The 19,141-nt window shown below is 41.6% G+C and overlaps 3 protein-coding genes across 5 annotated transcripts in view; 2 read left to right on the forward strand and 1 right to left on the reverse strand.

The window, feature by feature from the left end:
* The first annotated feature begins 4,944 nt into the window (after window positions 1-4,944).
* Window positions 4,945-6,778, forward strand: sln (sarcolipin). Its single transcript, XM_086215751.1, has 2 exons — window positions 4,945-5,113; window positions 5,477-6,778. The coding sequence occupies exon 2, from the start codon at window positions 5,549-5,551 to the stop codon at window positions 5,642-5,644; it is 96 nt and encodes a 31-aa protein (XP_086071877.1). The 5' UTR covers window positions 4,945-5,113; window positions 5,477-5,548; the 3' UTR covers window positions 5,645-6,778.
* On the reverse strand, window positions 5,714-13,192 carry kbtbd3 (kelch repeat and BTB (POZ) domain containing 3). The gene is made up of 10 exons (XM_086215748.1): window positions 13,151-13,192; window positions 10,856-11,138; window positions 10,526-10,691; window positions 9,747-9,929; window positions 9,181-9,354; window positions 8,399-8,689; window positions 8,062-8,304; window positions 7,686-7,976; window positions 7,435-7,584; window positions 5,714-7,052 (listed from the first exon to the last, which is right to left on the reverse strand). Exons 2-10 carry the CDS (start codon window positions 11,125-11,127, stop codon window positions 6,897-6,899), a joined length of 1,926 nt encoding a protein of 641 aa, XP_086071874.1. The 5' UTR covers window positions 11,128-11,138; window positions 13,151-13,192; the 3' UTR covers window positions 5,714-6,896.
* The window catches only part of fam168a (family with sequence similarity 168 member A), a 29,511-nt gene continuing 23,529 nt past the window's right edge, over window positions 13,160-19,141 (forward strand). For all 3 annotated transcript variants that reach the window (XR_015118120.1, XM_086215749.1, XM_086215750.1), the window contains exon 1: window positions 13,160-13,401. The gene's annotated coding sequence lies outside the window, so the exon portion shown is untranslated. The remainder of the gene's footprint in view (window positions 13,402-19,141) is intronic.

Below are 19,141 nucleotides of genomic sequence, written 5' to 3' on the forward strand. Positions count from 1 at the left end.
AGTCAGCATCGCTGTACATGTTTGTGATCATGAAATATTTGTGTGTGACTGTGTGCATCGATACACACAGGTATGTTGTGTAAAAAGGCCGTCACCTGTCCTCAGCCATCCCAGTAATTACAGTTGGAGCTAGCCCGTGGGAATCCTTCATCGTCTTAGCAGCTTGCTCAGGTTGGTACAAAACAACAGCTGGTCAGACGGGGAAGCACACGGAAGCCTCCTGTTATGTGATAACATCACTCTGCTTCATCTTCGTCTTTCAAAATAGTCCAATAAAATCTTCACTCTGCAATCGCTGGATAATGTTTCAAGACAGCTCCATCCAGTGCAGAGGGAGAGACGTCGTGCTAAAACCAGGGGACTATTCAGCTGGATTATTTTTGTACTGCTTTCTTTTTTTTTAGTAAATTTTGTCATTGTAAACCAACGACTGCTGATCTATTTATTTACAGCTGTTCCCCTGAATCAGTTTGACTATTCATGTGTACAATCTGTGACCATTGCAGGCCAGTTGTCATTGACTTTGAGATGATGGGGGTATGTTGTTCTCAAAGGACTTCTTGTCCATGTTAGCTTAAAAACTGAGGCTCAAAGGTTTGGGGTTTTTTTGGACCTTGAACACAGTAATTACTAGGTCCTTTTAGATGCTGATGGAAGATCTGTTGCTGATGAAGATCACACAATATTGTATGAAAGCACCACCACAGCTTCTCAAATGCACCTTAACAGTCTCTCCTTTAGTTGGTGAAGACTAAGTGTGTAGGAATGTGTGTGTGTATGTGTGTGTGAGTGAGTGCGCGACTGTTCTGCCAAGTTGGGAGGTTATGCACAACAGATGAGGAAGATATTTCCCCTGCCAGCGCTCAAGGGCAGCTTCACCTCACACATCAGCCAAGCTTTGAAACAGCAGCGTAATAATGAGAACTGCAGTGGAACCACTTGTGCTCCCTGAGGCACTCCATCACCCTTTGAAATGCTGGGCAGGTAGCCAGAGGCCAAAACTCCTGCTTCAGGCATCTATGGATTCTAATTAGTTGGAAGCTGCAGGACAGAGATGGACAAATAGAGAAACCAAATCCTGCTTTTCAGAACAGTGTTTCTGATCTCTACCAGTCACAAGGGATTCTGTGTTAGTTGATATCTGTCTGATCTTGGAGGAAGATGTCTCATATAAAACTGAGGTGATGAAACAACAAGGTAATATGGCAGAAATATTGCATCCAAAATCACAGATGTACTCTCATGGGTAGAGAGAGAGAGAGAGCAATGAAGTGCAAAACTGTAAGGCATTCGTAATTTTACTGGCACAACATAACATGATGGGTGAACAAGATCACCATGCATGTTTTGCCAAAATTGACATGAGACAGTGAATAAAATGTTGTATTGTTTTGTGGAACTCCTCTCTTGTGAGGATGAGATGTCAAGATGTCTTTATTTTCTGCTGTACTAATTTAATTTAAAAAGGAAATGAAAGACATTTCATGACATAATCGTAATAGTGAGGGGAATATACACCTTGCTTTCTACAAGAAAAGATTTGAATATTTATTGACCTGTTGGAAGCAAATACAACAGATCTGAAAAGCAGCCAAAATATCAGCAGAATTTGCCGTATGTATGATCTCTGTCAGGATGACACTCAGCTGAGGTGGATTCTGTCTCTCGTCCAATCGCTGCTTCTGTAGATAGACCAGTTAAAGAGCAAAGCTGCAGGCTAAATACTTTTCAGTGCCAGCTATTTGTGGCCTAAAGTGCAGGGTAAACCACGGAACAGCTGGTGTTTATTCAATAAGATGAACACTTTCTTGTATAGCATATTTCTGTAGCAAATCCTGCGCCTGATATCACGTCAATATTTTCATGTGTTTTGGAGGAAAATATGTCGCTATTGTGAATAAGATTTCCTTTATGGAGCTATGCTATTTCTATCATTGCAATTGCAGTAGAAGTTAGCTTTGTTACAAAAAAAAAACTTAAAACCTGTTTCTCTGCCGTGACCAGTTTTTGCTCCTTTGTTTATTTGAATATGAACTTGTTGTAGTATTATGAGAAAGTCTGTAATGTGTTATTGTTTTGGAAATCATTCACAGGAATGGACCAATGTGAAATAAAATGAAATTTCAATTAATTTAAGAGCTAATTTGTATGCTATATTTATGGATTAATTCAAAAACAATGAACCGGAAACATGGTCACCTCCTAAAATCTGCTCCATCTCTGCTGTCAGAATTCAGAAAATTGGCAACAAATATGTTATCTGTATCAACAATATGAAATGAAACCAATTTGAGAATATTTCTGATAGTAGCAGTATTAACAGATGTCAAACATATTTCTCTGACCTCTGAAAATCTTTGGACTTTCTTAATGGAGTAATCAGAGTCTGAGAATAATTCAGCGTATACTTCCACCTCAGAGGGTTTAACGGTCTCACCTCTCAGTAGCTCATAAACTTACTATTTTATCTGAATAGAATCAAGCAAACAGAACTGGGAAGTTATATTGGATTGCCAAACAATAAACATTTCATTTTTATACTTTTTTCAAAAACACATTAAATAAACAAGATATAACATGCAATGTAGTGAGATTTAGAGATGGTACTTGAGGAGCTCTATTTTTGTTTTGAGCTTTTCAGTTTTCAATCTTGATGCTAAGCCAATATAACAATCTCTAAGCTAACTAGCTTAGAGACATGAGTGTTAAGTCATCATCTATTTTCATAGGATTTAAAGACATCTTACATAATATGCTGGTATTTAGGTCAGAATAGACCCAAAGTTTAGGATGTGACAGCACTGACCTCTCTCAAAGTGGTGATTGATTATTTAATTATATGCTACAATAATGACAAACAGGAGGCATTTGTATGCGCATACACACAACATGCAAACACACGCTGCGTCCTAGAATGTGAGGAATGGTGTCTCTGTCAACACCCGTCTGTCCCTCCACTGGTTTAAAGAGTAACCCTGCCAACACACGCACACACACACACACACACACACACACACACACACACACACGCGCACACACACACACACACACACACACACACACACACACACACACACACACACACACACACAGCTGCCAGAGTGAGTCCATCCTGCACAGAGATGCCTGCACACCTCACCCTGCTTTACATTCACGCAGCCGTGTTCTGGATCTCATGACAATGGGAGTCCCTGGGTCAAATAGCGGTGTGTCTGACACTGGCAGAGCTCTGTGTGCATGTGTGTGTGTGTGTGTGTGTGTGTGTGTGTGTGTGTGTGTGTGTGTGTGTGTGTGTGTGTGTGTGTGTGTGTGTGTGTGTTGGGTGGGTGGGGGGTGGCAGCCGTTTTGATCTGTTAAATCCTATGGGAATTACCTTGGAATCCAGTGATGGAAAGGTTAGACAGACTTGTGCCCATACTCACTTTGTCCTGCAGTGACCCCTGAGTGTGTGCTTGGGAGAAGGTGTGTGTGTCGAAGGGGTTTAACACCAGTTCAGAGATAACTCCGGTCTAAGCAGCTGTCAAGTGTGAGATGAGCTGAGAGGTTTGGCTGTGGCCAACAGTCAAAAATCTGTTTCAAAACTACATCCATCAAAACGTTGAATCAAAACCTCTGGTATGTTTTAAAAAAAAAATTAATATTAGAACCTTCCAAATGATTAGTTCCTTTTGTCATTTCATGAGAATGAAGTGGTGTAGTAATACATCCAAAATAAGTTGTTAAATGTCCAGCGCTTGCTGAATTTGACCAGCTTGTGTCATACTCAGCTAGCAGTTGTCACCAATTGTACACACATTTTTTATTTAAATAGAAGTACAGATACTTAAAAAGGACCCAGGTAAAAGTAGTAGTACTGATTCTTTGCTCAAATAAAAGTGGAAAAAGTAGGTGCTCTGAAATGCACTCAGAGACAAAGAGTAAAACAGCATCCTGAATATGATGAAAATAAACTCAAAAGTTTCAAAATCAACAAGGATCATCTTTTCTGTTATTTTTTCCTTTGACCTGGGAAAACAAGCAGTGATGCAAAACAAGAAACACAGCAAGTTCTGCTCAAATGCCCTGAAACTGAGGTAACAAACCTTTTGAAAATGTAATAGTAGCAAGTCCAGATTGGTGTGTTAAAATTTGAGAAGTAAAAAGTAAAAAGAAAATGACATGCAGGTACCAGAAAACTCAACTTAAGCGCAGTAATGAAGTTCTTGCAGTTTGTTGCATCTGAACTCAGGGGGCAATAAAAAAGCACAGCTGTCAGCTAAACTTTTACAATAAGTGTACAGTATTTGTCTGCTTGTCCTCCACTGAGGGGAATAGAATCTGATGCTCCAATTGCATGCATCTGTTAATCCAGTGGAATCTGATTCATCCAGGGGAGGCAGCTCATCTATAACCTGCACATCCTCTTGTCATCATGACTGGCACTCATCATCAAGCAGCCGGGAAGTGCTGTGGCAGGCAGCGTTGCACATCACTAAAGATTCAGCTCATGATGTTACAAATACCCTCTGCACACTGGACCTAAACTAAATAAATCAAAATCAATGTGGAGTTGAAAAGATTTAAATGTCCAGACAGCGTGATGAAGCGTGGCATCACTGGGATTTGAACCTACATGCCTCCTATGTTGGATTTTAGAGAGGTGGATGTGTTGTTGGCCCTCTGCTTGCACTCTCCCCAGATACTGAGTGATACTGTTACAGTCTCCTATGTCCATCAGACGATGCACGTATTGTGTTTGGAACAACTGTCACCCACCCAGTATCTGCAATAATGTTTTAAAAATAACCCAGAGACAGAGAGGCACTCTGTATGGTTATGGTTGGATGGGGAACACTCCAATGGTCGAGATTGCGAAAAATAACACACTCTATTGGTGGTTAAGATGGTGCGTGACACAAGTAAGGGTGTGTGCGCTGTGGGCGGTGCACTACTTTAAGAGCGGGTCCTGCCCCTAGCTGGCGTAGAAAGCTGGACCACGGAAGGAAGATCAGCAGCTAGTAGAACGTTCGGGGAGGACGCTTCCAGACTGAAGACAAGCGAGCGAGACAAAGAAATGAGGCACTGCTGGAGCACATGACCTTCACCTCTTCTTATTTTTAGTGAGAAAATAAAGGTAATGGCCTACCAAGCTTCCAAACCAATCAAAACTTTAAACAAAAAAAGCTCTGCGGTTCAGTGGGTTTAAACAAATTTGCTCTGTAACTAAAATAATGTTTACTGCATTTCAGACAAACCAAACCTAATAGTGAATGTGTACTGCATGAGAGGTTGTGTCACATCCCTTGTATGTGTGTGTGTGTGTGTGTGTGGACATTGTTGCCCCTGGTCCCTGTTGAGTGATGGTAACTGAGCAGATGTCGCAACCTGACAACAGAGATTATCATAGCTGACTCTCTCCTCATGCTTGCCTTTTTTTGTCTCTTGTAACTAACATATGCAGTGTTCCATCTTTCTCCTCTCCTCTGCTCACTTGTAGGAGCGGGCAGACACACTCCTCTTCAACCCTCATCCACACCTCCTCCCGCCACCTCTCGTCTGGGACACGGCCATGGACCGCTCGGCACAGGAGCTCTTCCTCAACTTCATGATCGTCTTAATCACCGTGTTGCTGATGTGGCTGCTGGTGAAAACGTATCAGGACTGAAACATGGAGCAAAGGCTCTGGAGAGCAAGAGCAGATGTGTGGTGCCAGCATAGTCACTGAAGCTGATTTTTATTTTTCCAGACAGTGTTTACAGTAGTAGTCATGGGACACCATTGTGGTATGAAACCCTGTGATTTTTGACGCAGCTGCATCATGAGCAGTTTATCAATGACCGACTATTCTCAGATTGGTGTTCAGAGACCTGTACTTGAAGGGAAATTACAGCAGAGATGGGAGGATGAATAAAATAACAGGAATCAAAAATGGGTTTGAGGTGACTGAAAGGAAACACTGTAATGTCACTAATAACAATATTGTGCAGCCCATTTCACTCAGTTTTGTAACATGTGATACACTGAACCATGCTGTGGTGTCATTTGTGTTTTCACAGTGATTTGAATGTCAAATGCACATATTTACTGATAGAAAAGGACACCGTTATAAATGACAAAGCATATGTTTATGTTGACTTCTTGCCATAATGCAGTCCCTCATTTTCTGTTTCACAGCACAAAATTATGAGATTAACATTTTTTTCTCCTCCTGTTTCACGCACATCTACTTGTTAACAGGCTCAGGCTCAAGCAAAAGTGTGTTCGTTGAGAACCAAAAAACACAGGCGCACTTCTAATTTGCGGCAGAACTGAAGCGGTTACAGAAGGAGACGTACAGAATTATTGCGTTTATCGTGAGAGGAGCAAGACAGCATGCATGGATGCTTGAAGTGAAAATCCACCTGGATAATTTACACAGTGCTGCCATGAAATCATTTTACTTTAATGCTACTGTGTTAACTAGCTGCTGTTCTACAGCTAAGCAAACACACACACAAAAAAAGTAAAGATTGGGAAACCTCTAAGAGAAAAGGGAGAGCATACAGGATTATTCTGGAGAACAGAAGGCTCAAAGTCCCATGGTGAAGCCTCCATTTTTGATATTTATGTTGATAACAAATCTACATATTACATCATTTCTCCTTCAAGTTGATGCATTATTAAATATATTTATTAGCCCAAAAAAAATGTACTCAGGTACTAAAATAGGATTTCTAAAATAGCTCAACGGGATTCCTCCATGGGAGGGACCACATTTTGATTGACACAACAAAGATCCTATGACAAAAGTGTATGATAGAAAATTTTAGATAAGGTCTAAAAAAAATAAATAGAAAAATAAATAAATCATTTGGCTCAGGTGGTGTTTGCGGTGATGATCTGTGATGGTGAGTTGTGGTTTTAGTTTCAACACACGTTCATTGCTCATGTTGGTGTCCGTCCTCTGTGTATCGCGATGCTCCACCCCAGGGGTCTCGGTGTCTGTTGAAGCTGATGAGCTGACAGTGGAACTCTGTGAGCGCCCTGGGCATGGGTGCCACCTCCTCCCATTGACTTCTGCCTTTGTGGTACACCTGCACAGGTACAAGAGGACAAGCAAGGCACCACTCAGATCATCAGGAGAAATTACATTAAATATTTTGCATGCAGTATAGAAAACAGTAGTTGCACAGTTACAAATATAGTAGTAAGAAACTCTGCTTATCGGCTTAATACAATCAAACCGAGTAAATTTGGGCACATGGAAAGCATAATGTGTTTTTAAGTGGAGGATTTGGCCAGTGTTTCCAACAACTGATCACTTCTATCAAGGAGTCTTGAAATCATAGAGCCATTTTCCCTCACAAGGACTGTCAGCACATCATATTAGTCCCCCCTCAATGATGAAAATATCAAACATTTGGTTGACAAATATACGAAAAACAAGACAGATTCATTCGATTTTTCCCTTCTTACCTGGACTTCATCAGTAATCTCGTCGGGGGAATAGTCTCCACCCAGGATGTAGATTCTGTCTCTCATACCCACTGCTCCAGCATTGAACCCTGCACACTCAAACGACCCTTCCCCCTTCCACACACACGTCTCGGGACAGAAACTGTAGACCTGAGAAGAAAACAGGATCCACACCTTCAACTCCAACTCAGTCTGAACTCAGTGAACTGGAATTCATTTCTCCATTCCTCACTGCCAAACTAATGGCTCACCTTGTACGTGGACAGGTCACAGAGATGTAATGTGTTGTGAACTGACACGGCCTTAACCAGTGTAGCGTGGAAGAACTGGCCAAACTCTGCCACCAGGCGGCTCCACTGGTCCTTTTGGGCATCATAGCTAAAGAAGCAGTCCAGCGATGGATTGAAGGAGTCTGTGACCTCCACCTCTGATCCGAGCGTGTAGATAATGCTGCCACAAGCACTAGCCTCAGGGTAGAAGATGGCAGCTGACAGTGGGCTGACGGAGCTCCAGTTCTGGTTCAGAGGGTCATAATACTCCACCTACGCGTAAAAGAACACTCTGTTCCAACATCTAGTCAGCCAAAATCCTGAGATGAACACCTTAACATAAAAAAGTAATTAGCACCTCTAGCAAGCTGGGAGCACCACCTCTGGGCCCCTTTGTCCGTCCTCCAATGACATACACTCGATCCAGACAAGTGACAGCTGTGTGCATGGTTCTGGGTTTCAGCATTGGTGGTGCAGGTGTACAGGTTAGCGTCACAGGGCAGAAGCACCAAACTTCGTCTGTAGCATCATGGAATGGCTCGGCCACATGGAGACGTATCGCTCGGCAACAGTTTCCACTGCAACCACCTGTGACGAACATCTTAAATCAAGAAGGGATTAGAAAAGATGGTGATACTTTTCAAATGCAAGCACACAAAAATGTTCAAATCCCAGATTTCTATCACATGACACACCTTCTCCGCATAACTGGTCAGGTGGGAGCCCGGCAGGTCTGGCATCAGGGTTTTCCCCTCCTCATGCACCACCCCCAGCTCTTTCCACTGGTCAGTTTCGAGACAGTAGCAGAAGGTATGGCGGATCTCTCCGTTCTCCTCTGTCTTGTGGATGTAGATGTAGCTCTGCATGGTGGCGGGCCTGGCGTCAGTTAGCAGTCCGCTGTACTGACTCTGTCTGCTCTGAGCCTCTGACATCAGGGCCATGCAGGACTGGTCATCGCGGAGCAGAACATCTGAATCATGCAGAGTCTGACAGAGGAGATGAGGAATGATTGATGTGGATGAGACAAGTAATCAAGACAATCCAATAGTTGGCAACAATAGTGCAAGGAGTCAGCAACAAGCCCCAATGAAAGGGGGTCTATCACAGGCACAATGCCAAAAGGTAATGAGAAAAGGAAGGATGAGACTGCAATGATACAGGATAGAGTCAAAAAGCCAAGGCAAACAAATGCTTTTGGTACAGTCATAGCATAAATAGAGGGCCCCGGATGGGAGGAGGAGGAGGAGGAGTCCTGAATAAAAGCAGGCCCCAACGCAGCTGCATGTATGATGCAACAAAATGCAGCATTGTGAAACTATAGCTCTGTGTATAGTGTGGACCTCTGTAACTGTCAGTCACCCAGCCTTGCAAAGATATTATTACAAGAGGTTACAAAAATAAAAATATAAGCTTTCTGCCTGCAAGCCTAAATTGAGGGCTAAAAAAGGTTGTAATGATTGTAAGAAACTGTGCATACCTTCAGTGCAGGTGCAGGTAGATGGTGAAGTCTGGTGAGAGATAAAAACCCTGGTAGCAGCTTCCGCCTTCCAGGAAGATCGTGGTGTATCCATCTTAGAAGTGCCATCACCACAGCCTCCTCACTGGGCACGCTCAGGATGTCTGACCTGAGGCAGGCCTCCAACACATTCACCTGCAGGGAGGAATTACACCAAGTTCTTTGAGCTGACTTATTTAGGCTTTTGATACGGGTAGGGGGATGATAAGCTCATTTGTCAGATTAAAATTCTTCTTTGAGGACAGACTCTAAAATGGGCAAAAGGAGCAAGTTTTGTTAGAATTTAACAAAGTCTCCCTAATACTTTGGACACAAGATTAAAAAAAAATTATTCCAATTATCTGACATGTAAATATCTTGGTTGATCCTTAATAACTCAAGTGAGTATTCACACCCCAACCTTTTTGGAAATAAGCTGTTTTGCCATCCTCTCCAGAGGACAGAGACCAGGTAACTGCTTGTAGGCTAAGCACAGTGAATGGTAGCGCCTGGAAAGTGTTAGCACGTCTTTTGTTCTCAAACAGCACCTGCATATCCAGGAAGTCTTGGGTTTGGGAGAGGTCATTGAAGTTCTGGACCACAAACTCATTGGAGCTTTTGAGGAGGGAGGTGGACCCGTAGGCCTCGGCGAGGGACAGGAGGGACAGACAGTTACAGAGATCCATGGTCCTTATCAGGAAGTCACTGCACGCTCTGGCCAGGACTGACACCTGAGGACACATCAACCAGAGAAACAGACAGAAAATTCCTGAAAATATGTGTTTTCAGAGTATAAATCTGAAAGAACACACTATATACAGTATATATATATATATATATATATATATATATATATATATATATATATATGTAGAAGAATTTACTTTTAGAATCAATCAAATTAAACAACGACGCACCATGAACACACTCTTAAAGCAGTTTTATCTGTTGCCTGTTGTTAAAAAAGGGATTTTATTTTCACATTGTCGTCATAAAATCACGTGGTAGTAAAAATCAGACATGCCTGTCTGGATCCTGGTAAAGAGGTGTGATGCAGGCTCCAACAAGAGGAAGACACATGATGTAACAGCACAGTCTAGTACAGTTTGTTCAAAATGATTTTAGCAACAGCAACACATCTTTGTGAGGGCTGAAATCATGAAAACATCAAGACACATTTTCCCACTCAACTTCTACCATTCCTTCCTTATCCACTCAGCAACTGCCGAGTCCACTTCAAGGACAGCCTTTTGTTCATGTCCACTTTGTCTGGACTAGAGTGAATATTCTTTGAGAGGAAAAAAAAAAACACAGAGATGTTCTGTACCTGTAAAAAGGAGGCAAGCTGAAACAGCGCATCCACATTTCCATCTGTGATGAGAATCTCGCCAGAGTAGGCAAAGTCCAGGAAGGAACCCACCACAACCGGGCACTGGTTCCGCAGTGTTACCGAACCATCGTCACGCTCTCGCATGTCTGCCTCAAACATGGCCCTAAACATGGAGCAGAAAAATATTAGATTTATGATAGATAGATAGACAGATAGATAAATAGATAGATAGATAGATATATAGATAGATAGATAGATAAATAGATAGATAGATGATAGATAGATAGATAGATAGATAGATAGATAGATAGATAGATAGATAGATACCTAAAGAAATCGCTGCATGCGGCAAGCACGCAGCGATGGCAGGGAAAGCTCTGTTCCTGGACCTTGATGGTGAAGTCAAACAACAAGCTTTGCTCTCGAAACGATTTGAGCACACCCAGTAGCTGGAGTCCATGCGACTCAGACACCCGCAGTACAGTGCGCCGCTCCGGGACCCCGTTGCACTGCGGACCATTGCCAGGTTCACTTCTAGGAGCACTGCTGCCGGGGTTGTCGGGGTTAGTGACACAAAAGGATGACTCAAGTTCAGCCATCTTGCCAAGTTCTGAAAATTCAAAGAAAAAGACACAGAAAAGGAAAAATATGTTTTTGAAAGAATTCAGGTCTGTCTAGCTTCATGCGCTCTGTTCTGTTTATGTAAGAAAGCATGAATAAAAACATCTGCATATCTTGCATTAAACCTTAGGAATCTTCTTACACGACTGAGATGAAGACACAGCTTTGGTGCAGTCTAACACCTATAGCATCCTACAGATATTCCTAGCCAAACTTTCACTCTAAACCTTAGATTATGAATCTCTGTCAGACGTCCACATGCAGAATAATCGCACAACAAATGAAACACACCGGTAGACAGCGTGAAACAGCAGGTCTCACTTACAGAGTCAGCACCCCGGACAGTTCTCCCTCTCCATCCATACTAACTTCCGGAAACGTGAAATCACGCGAGGACTCGAACGGGTGTTTGTTGATTGGCTATAACTAAGCTGGAATGCGTGAAGCGAATGTAATATTCGCTTGAAGACGAAAAGAAAAAAAAAAAAAGAACAACAAACAAAAATTGATATTAATGGCGAAATATTTATCGCGTTTAAACTCTGGAGTTATTTGTGCGCATAGGCAACTCAAATTATTCGTGTGGGGTGTGGGCGCAATGACTCACGGGAACTGTAGTTGTTACAAAGGAGGTCTTGGCTAAAACTTGATGCGTAGCTACTGTCTGATGTTGCAGTATTTGGTCATATGGACCTGTATTTGCAAATACTGCAGGCTGAAAAAAAGGCATCCATGAGGTCTGAAGATATTCGACATCGATCTCAAGCCTCACATCACATGTCTGGGTCACATTTGGCAGAGAGCGGTGTGTGCGCAACTCTGCTGAGCCGAGCGGTCTCCGGGATCTGGGTTTATTATGTTGGTACTAAAAAGTGGAGAACGCTGAAACGTTTGAATCCTTAACCCTTTGATGTCGTAGCCATTTTCAATGTCGTTATTTAAGCCCTAATGACTGAATGAATCTTGCTGTTCAAAACAATGGTGCCCAAACATTTTCCCTCTAGGGCCCAAACTTGAAAATTAATGGCGGCCGGATGCAAACACACATTGTGTTGTCGATCCCACGCTCTTTTGATTAAATGTTATTTGAGCATGTACGTATTAGAAAAACAACCTTGGTTTACACGGTTTACATGAAAAATACACGTTTGTAAAAATGTTTCCATTAAATTAGATTTCAATTTCAATGTGCGAGTAACTCGAAAATAATTAGTAATCATCTCGAATGAAATACCTACCTATGATCTTTCTGTTGTTTAACCCGGCAAAGGAGAAAAATAGTGTAAACTGTTAATTACAGTTACTTTTATTTTTGTATTTTATGTCTTTATCACTTAGGGAGCTATACCATTGTTGTAGTTATTTATTATTATTTCATTTTTGTTCAAATGAACTGGGTAAAATTGCAAATTGAGGCACTGCGGCGCAATGCAAATTATTACCGCAGAGTGGCGCTGTGTTGCTGTGGGGCCAAACGTGTGGTTGAGGTTATGTATGAAACGAAAGCCACTGAATCTGAATTAGTGAACGTGAACTTCCAGCAGTGCTGCAGTACCGTTTAACCACCACAGTGCCGCTGAACAAATCATACTGTACTGTCTGGAAATGTTGATAACAACTGCAGGGTTGTTTTTTTTAATGTTTTTAATGGATGTTCATAACAACAGTGCGTGTGTTTGACTTATTTTAAGATCGTATACCACACTAATTGCTGATGGATACATTGCAAATCCATGCATACAAAAGAACCCAGCGGTGTGATTATCCAGTCGAGGGGCATAGCCTTATCATTGTGTGTTGATTCAGTAGACGAACCTATAAAAATCGATATGCAATGACCTTTAAATTCAAATACTTCGGTATTGATTGGATGAGAGCTCAATACCTACAAACGTATTGCTGAAATGTAACACCAGGGTATTTCCACTAATTAGCTGTGTTATTCTCTGAAATATAATTACTATTTTGAGCGGCTATTAAATCCTCTTCACAGTGTGTTACCTCGGGCCCCCTCCTCTCTCCTCGCATCCCTGCATCCCTCCCTCCCGGCAGTGCATCCCCATCCCCCACACGGTGGCCGTCTCTGTGGGTGAAAGCTGTCTTCCCAGCGCCAGTGGCCCGACTAACCAACCAGACGCTGCTGCCGCAGTCAGACCAGTCCGCACCGACCTGAAGCAGAGCACACACTCGAGAGAGCCCAGCACAGCAGCACCCTCACGGGGAATCGACTTTTCTTCGATCTAGTGACATTGGTAGGTCTCGTCCGCTGTTTATCTTGGAGGACAGGCATGTCCATGTGTCGATTTCTTCGTTTTTTTTCCTGTCTTTCTTCCCCCCTCGTATCACTTCAATTGTCCTCCGTGTGGGCTACAGTGGGGAACTAGCGGGCTAAGCTAAGCGGGCTAGCTTTAATAGCGGAATCAAACTGGTAGTAGTTGTGTTGTCGGGGTGGCTTCTAACAGCAGTGGTTTACCGACGATGCGGTAAAACTGGCTGCATTTGTCTTGGTCTGGTCCGGTCTGGCCTGACCCACTGCGAGTGTTTGTCATAGTCATTTGCTAACCTTGCTCCAGCTAGCTCGCTGATTAGCAATTTGTGCAGCGTGTGCCGAGGGATGCTGGGATGCTACGGCGGGTTAGCGGTTGTCTTTTCAGGCTAGCAGGCGAGCTAAGCTAACCTTAGTATTATGTGACCCGCTCAGATTCCTCCGTGGACTGCTGCGGAATGGTGGAATAGCAATGCTAACGGTAGCTAATCTGGTGATAATTGGCAAGATGGCATCTCGGAGTTGTTATCTAGAAAAACGGTGGATATTCAAAATGGTGTCTTAAGCTTGTTTGAGTGTGACCATTTTTGTCCAACCATGGCTGTTTTGGCATTGCATGCTACCTCCGGAATGCAGTGCACTGCCAGTGCATGCCATACTCTGATGGATAAGGACATATTGATCCATGATGTGGTTGTAAATGTAGATGAACAGATAATTCCAGACTATCGCCACTATTTCAGGAATATATATATATATATATATATATATATATATATATATATATATATATTACATCACATCACTGGTGTTTAGAGCTGAAAATGAAGACAAACTAATTCACTGTCAGATCTAATTTTGGCACATTGAAGAGGAACTGAAACGTGTAACAATGTTGCTAATACAATTTATATGATCTTTCTGTAAACCAGTTGAATAAAAACAACTCCCAAAATTTCCATAGCCCAAAATAACAATTCCAAATGACTTGTTTTGTTATTGTCTTCAAACCCTTATTCCATTTATAGTGATAGACAATAGAGAAGCATCAAGCTGGGAATAGTCATTGCTTGACATCTTTGCTTGACATACAATGAAGTGATCAAGAGTTTTGTTTGTGGGTTTTGTGTTCATTGACTCATCTTAATTGACTAATCATCACTGTACAGATTAATCATTTCTCCAGTGTATCACTTCTCTTGAAATATAAGTACTAAATGGAGCCAAGTGTAGCGTAAGAAAGGGATGGGATACCTTGTCTCCCAGTAATAATAGAGAAATGTATTGTCATAATCATCTCTGTTTGGGGGGGTGGCTGTGTGATGCAGCTGAAAAAAAATGTTTTGAATTTAGTGTGTCAGTAATAATGATTGGCAGGAGTGACTTATCTATTATAAACATCCACTTTTTCCGTCTGACATTGTCTCGCTTCACGATCTTTGTAGTATCGCAAGTTGATGGTGCAACTGATTAACACACCTTATTGAATACTTACCCGTTAGCTTGTCTTTTGTGGCCCGCAGGAGGATGATAGGTTCAGCAGGAGTACGCTTTGTAAATGCTTTATATGGCTGTCCTACACGTTCCTTATTGCTGTTATTTTATTGCCCTGGCCTTGATAATTAACTGTCATTTGTTTACATGTCCCGTTTAATTCAAAAGGGCTTAACTGTGTACATGAAATTCTTAAATGTTCCCTTTTGGCCTCGTTGTTGTTACACAGTGCGTTAACTGTGTAGAGTTAAGATATTATTCTGCAGAAATATTATGCTGCTCCATTGTGTATGTTAGTCAGGCAATTATATTTTATTTCTTAAAAAAAAAAACAGTACTTAACTGATCTTCAATTTAGCCAACACGATGTGGTCGTCACTTTAAGGTGACCCTGGTCTGCCGTATAGGTGGTGTGCGTGTGGGTTTTGGCATGTGTTTAGAGCGGCCTCATGTGTGTGAATGGTAGGCTGCACAATGCAGCTATAAAACTGTCAGACCATAGATGCAGGAGCCTCTTAAAGTTACAAGAGCCAGTGGGTCTATAACAGACTGTTGTCTTTCCAGCACTTCATTTCCATGTGGTCAAATGACTTAATGAGTGGCCTCATCAGAGATCAGTGAATGAAAAACGTACAGACGGCAGTTTCCAGCTTCTCCCTTCTGTGGTGCCCCCCTTTTCCAACCCACAGCAACAAACGACGGGATATTTTATGTGCATCACACACCCCCCCAATGGGACAATGCAGAAGGACCTGAGTGATGATCTGGAAAACTTACAAAGAAATAAAGGATGTGATTTATATACAGCATCAAAGAGCAGTAGATGCAAGCAGATGCTTTTATAGGCTTGAATGATGTCGGATCAGTTTTCTACCACTTTTGAAGGGTTGTAATGCTCAATTTGATCTGGAAAGTTAGTTATCATTGAATCATAGTTGTTACCAGTGTTACCAGCTATGCTCCCAAGAGTCCACATGGAAATAGATTAATTCAGTAAATTATAAGAACATTTTTCCTCAGTAATTGTTTCAGTGTGGTTCTTGATGTATTCATTCTAATAATATTTTAGTGTGTGTGTGTGTGTGTGTGTGTGTGTGTGTGTGTGAGAGAGAGAGACAGAGAGAGAGGGGGAAAACAATGATGGAACCTCACAGAATACCACAATTATTCCATTTTTTCAGTGGTATTATGGCTACCGAAATAGTACAAATCCCACATTGGTGCACACTGACATTTAACAAACTTGAACAAGCATTTTCTTTTGCCAGAAATGGAAAAAACACAAGCAGGTTCTGGGCATTTTCTGCCTTTTTAAGTCCAGCACCCCCTCATGAATGGAGCACAATCATGGACATAAGTACACAGAACGTGAAACCTTTTTTTTTGCAACGACTGTAATGCTTGAAATTATTAAAACAAGATTTAGAAAACAATTCTTTAACATATGTATGCATGGATCAATATATCTTAAATATATGATCGTGTAGATATGTGGAGAAGAGGATAAGGAATAGAAGGAGTGCAAGAAATAAGCTCTACTACAACATTAAAATCTACTGTTTTAATGCAACATTATGCATTTGCTATACTCAGATGAAGCTATTCTACAATATTATTTCTTTAAATTGCCTCTACCACAACATAAAAACACATTAAATATAGAATATGATAAACATAATACTTCAAATTAGGCTTTTTAAGTTTTCCTTTTATATGTATGTTTTTACTTTTTAAAGGATGTCAACAGACCAGTCTGATCAGACTTATTTTAACATTTAGATGTCACTGTCAGGACCTTCACCAGACATACAGGATCTGCTGGTCTCTAGTCATACATGTACCATCATTTTGACTCAACCTCTATAAACTAATTACAGTTTTGTTTTATTTTTTGTGGCAGTCCACAGTTCACCGAATTCTCATAGAATGTTTGTCAGGTGACTGGTCCTTCCCAGCTGAGTCAATTGTGGCTTTTTAGTTGCGCTGGTTTATTTTGGGGAAATGTTAGGCAGGGAAAATCTTACTCATTCTATCTACCTCAAAAGCCTTTGTATTACGGACTGCTTGAAAACTCCAATATGTGTCGATACCTCTGCCAAAATAAACACAATCTTCATTCTTCATCTTTTCCTTCAAGCTTTGTGTGAAGTTTAAAACCCTATAGACATTGTCATCTTTCAAATGATGAATTTATTTACATGAACGCATGAATCCCTGAAGGTTTGTACACACACACACACACACACACACACACACACACACACACACACACGTTTCAGCATCTATTATCTTTGACTCAAATCTCCTGGGAATTCCAGACAGAACCTTTTGATGCTTATGATTAGTTCAGGGACTGTCAGAATGTTGGAAATCATATATATATAATATAATATATATATATATATATATATATATATATATATATTATATGCATGCTGCTACATGCCTACAAACATGCCTGTCAATTGAAATTTATTTTTGCTTTCGGTTCAATTAATTCAGTCTTGAGGATTGTTTTCGTCCTGCTGCACTCGTCCTGCCAACAGTGCCAGTGGTGTTCAATTTTTAATCGGTTCATTGAATAATATACTTGCTGCATACCAAACATGAGTCGCTACATCTTCATTTGACAAATACTGTGGACAGAAATACCATTGTAGATGCCGTCATCAGTCAAAGCTTTCTGAATCAGACAGGAAATCACTGTCAGTGGCGCGTCTACTGCGCCTTGGTATCACCCTATGTTCCGCCTGACCTGTGGGAAGAACATCATGTTGATGCTCTTCTAGTGAACACTTTGCACTCATTAGCGGCACTGCAGTAGGTCAGGTAGGTATTGTTGGCTAGTACAGCAAGTCATGGTCACAGTAGCGAGAGCCAATCAGATGAAGCCTTGGCTCTGCTGTGACAGCCATGTCTTTGTCTGACAGGCAGAAGGCTTTTTTTTTTCTTTTTTCTTTTTACTAGTTAACCAGTTAAAGCAGCTCTAGCAGAAGAGGAGGCTTGTTCTGAATCTTTTCAAGGTTTATTTTTCTTCGGCCTCCTCTTATTGACTTAAGCGTGTCACTGGTAAAACAACAGCACTCACAATAGAGAGAGAACTTCCATGCTGAGGGCACGTTACCGTGCAAGTGGCTTTGACGCTGCTGTCAGAAAATATTATATATTAATGAGTATCATGACCCCACTTAGACTTAGGGAAGCCTGGAAGAATAATCAATAAAGATAATCGCCAGCATGTCCTGTCAATCATTGCATCGGAGTCAAGCTTCGCAGCATTCATTTCATATGATGCCGCGTTTTGTTTGTTTACCAGCCGACGGAAATAGCCCGCTCAGCGAGTCCGAATGGAGCAGGGAGAGAGAGAGGGCGAGGCAGGCTCACATTCCAGAACAGCGCAGCACAGCTCCAAAATGTAATGATTATTTCCAATTGAGTGAATATTTGGCTTATGGATCCAAATGATACACCAGTGGAGAAGAATACTCGATAACTATCTCTGTAAGAAACTGCATTTTTTAATGTGGGCGATATTTAATTTCGTGTTCTGCACATGAGTTTGCTGACATTTTAATTCAAAGAGCAGTACTTTTTAACGGCATCGCTGTAGCGGTGTAAGGGTCCTGGAGCAGCCCTTCAGACCAGCCCACGCACAGAACACACACCCAGCTCCACCCATTTCCTTCCTTCAGTCACTAATCAAAGCTGGTGATTATTGGCATTATATTGACAGCAAATTTAGTCACAGAAATCCAAAAAGTAGTGTACTTTTCATTACAGTAAGGGCAGACGCCCCAATTTCTGATAATATACAGAACATTATTAATGTTGAGTGTGAAATATGACGCGCCAGCTGCTCAGATCAGCAACAAATTGTCCCTCTTTAACATGTTTCTGCACTAGCTTTGTCTGGATGTATGTCAGCACTCGCTGATTAATCTCTCAGCCATGTCTGTGTGCATCATTACAGTAGCAGGTGAGACATGTCAAAGGGAATAAAGTAAAAGCTCGGCTTGATCCCCGGAGGCAAAGCTGTTATACATTCATCTGCTAGTCATAGGGGTTTGCGGGAGTATGTGTACATGTAAATGAAAACACATTAATACGTATCCATATACTGCAGGCTGTTGTTTCATCAGTGCACCGCTACCTGCAGCTGTCACTGCTAGTATGTTAAAGCTGTAGTGCCGCAGCAGTGTTCCATTTGATCATCTTTATTATGTCAGTATTAG

The sequence above is a fragment of the Aulostomus chinensis genome, chromosome 10 (assembly GCF_037954235.1).
Source record: "Aulostomus chinensis isolate RoL2024-O1b breed Wild chromosome 10, RoL_Achi_v1.0, whole genome shotgun sequence".
In the NCBI taxonomy this organism is placed as follows: domain Eukaryota; kingdom Metazoa; phylum Chordata; class Actinopteri; order Syngnathiformes; family Aulostomidae; genus Aulostomus; species Aulostomus chinensis.

Bases quoted from the DNA above. Each gene is read 5' to 3' on its own strand.
- sln (XM_086215751.1), top strand. From the start codon at position 5,549: ATGGACCGCTCGGCACAGGAGCTCTTCCTCAACTTCATGATCGTCTTA.
- kbtbd3 (XM_086215748.1), bottom strand. From the start codon at position 11,127: ATGGCTGAACTTGAGTCATCCTTTTGTGTCACTAACCCCGACAACCCC. The intron at 10,692-10,855 runs GTATCTATCTAT...CTCCATGTTTAG, and splicing joins GCATGCAGCGATTTCTTTAG to GGCCATGTTTGAGGCAGACA. The intron at 9,355-9,746 runs GTGCTGTTTGAG...TCCTCCCTGCAG, and splicing joins AAGACTTCCTGGATATGCAG to GTGAATGTGTTGGAGGCCTG.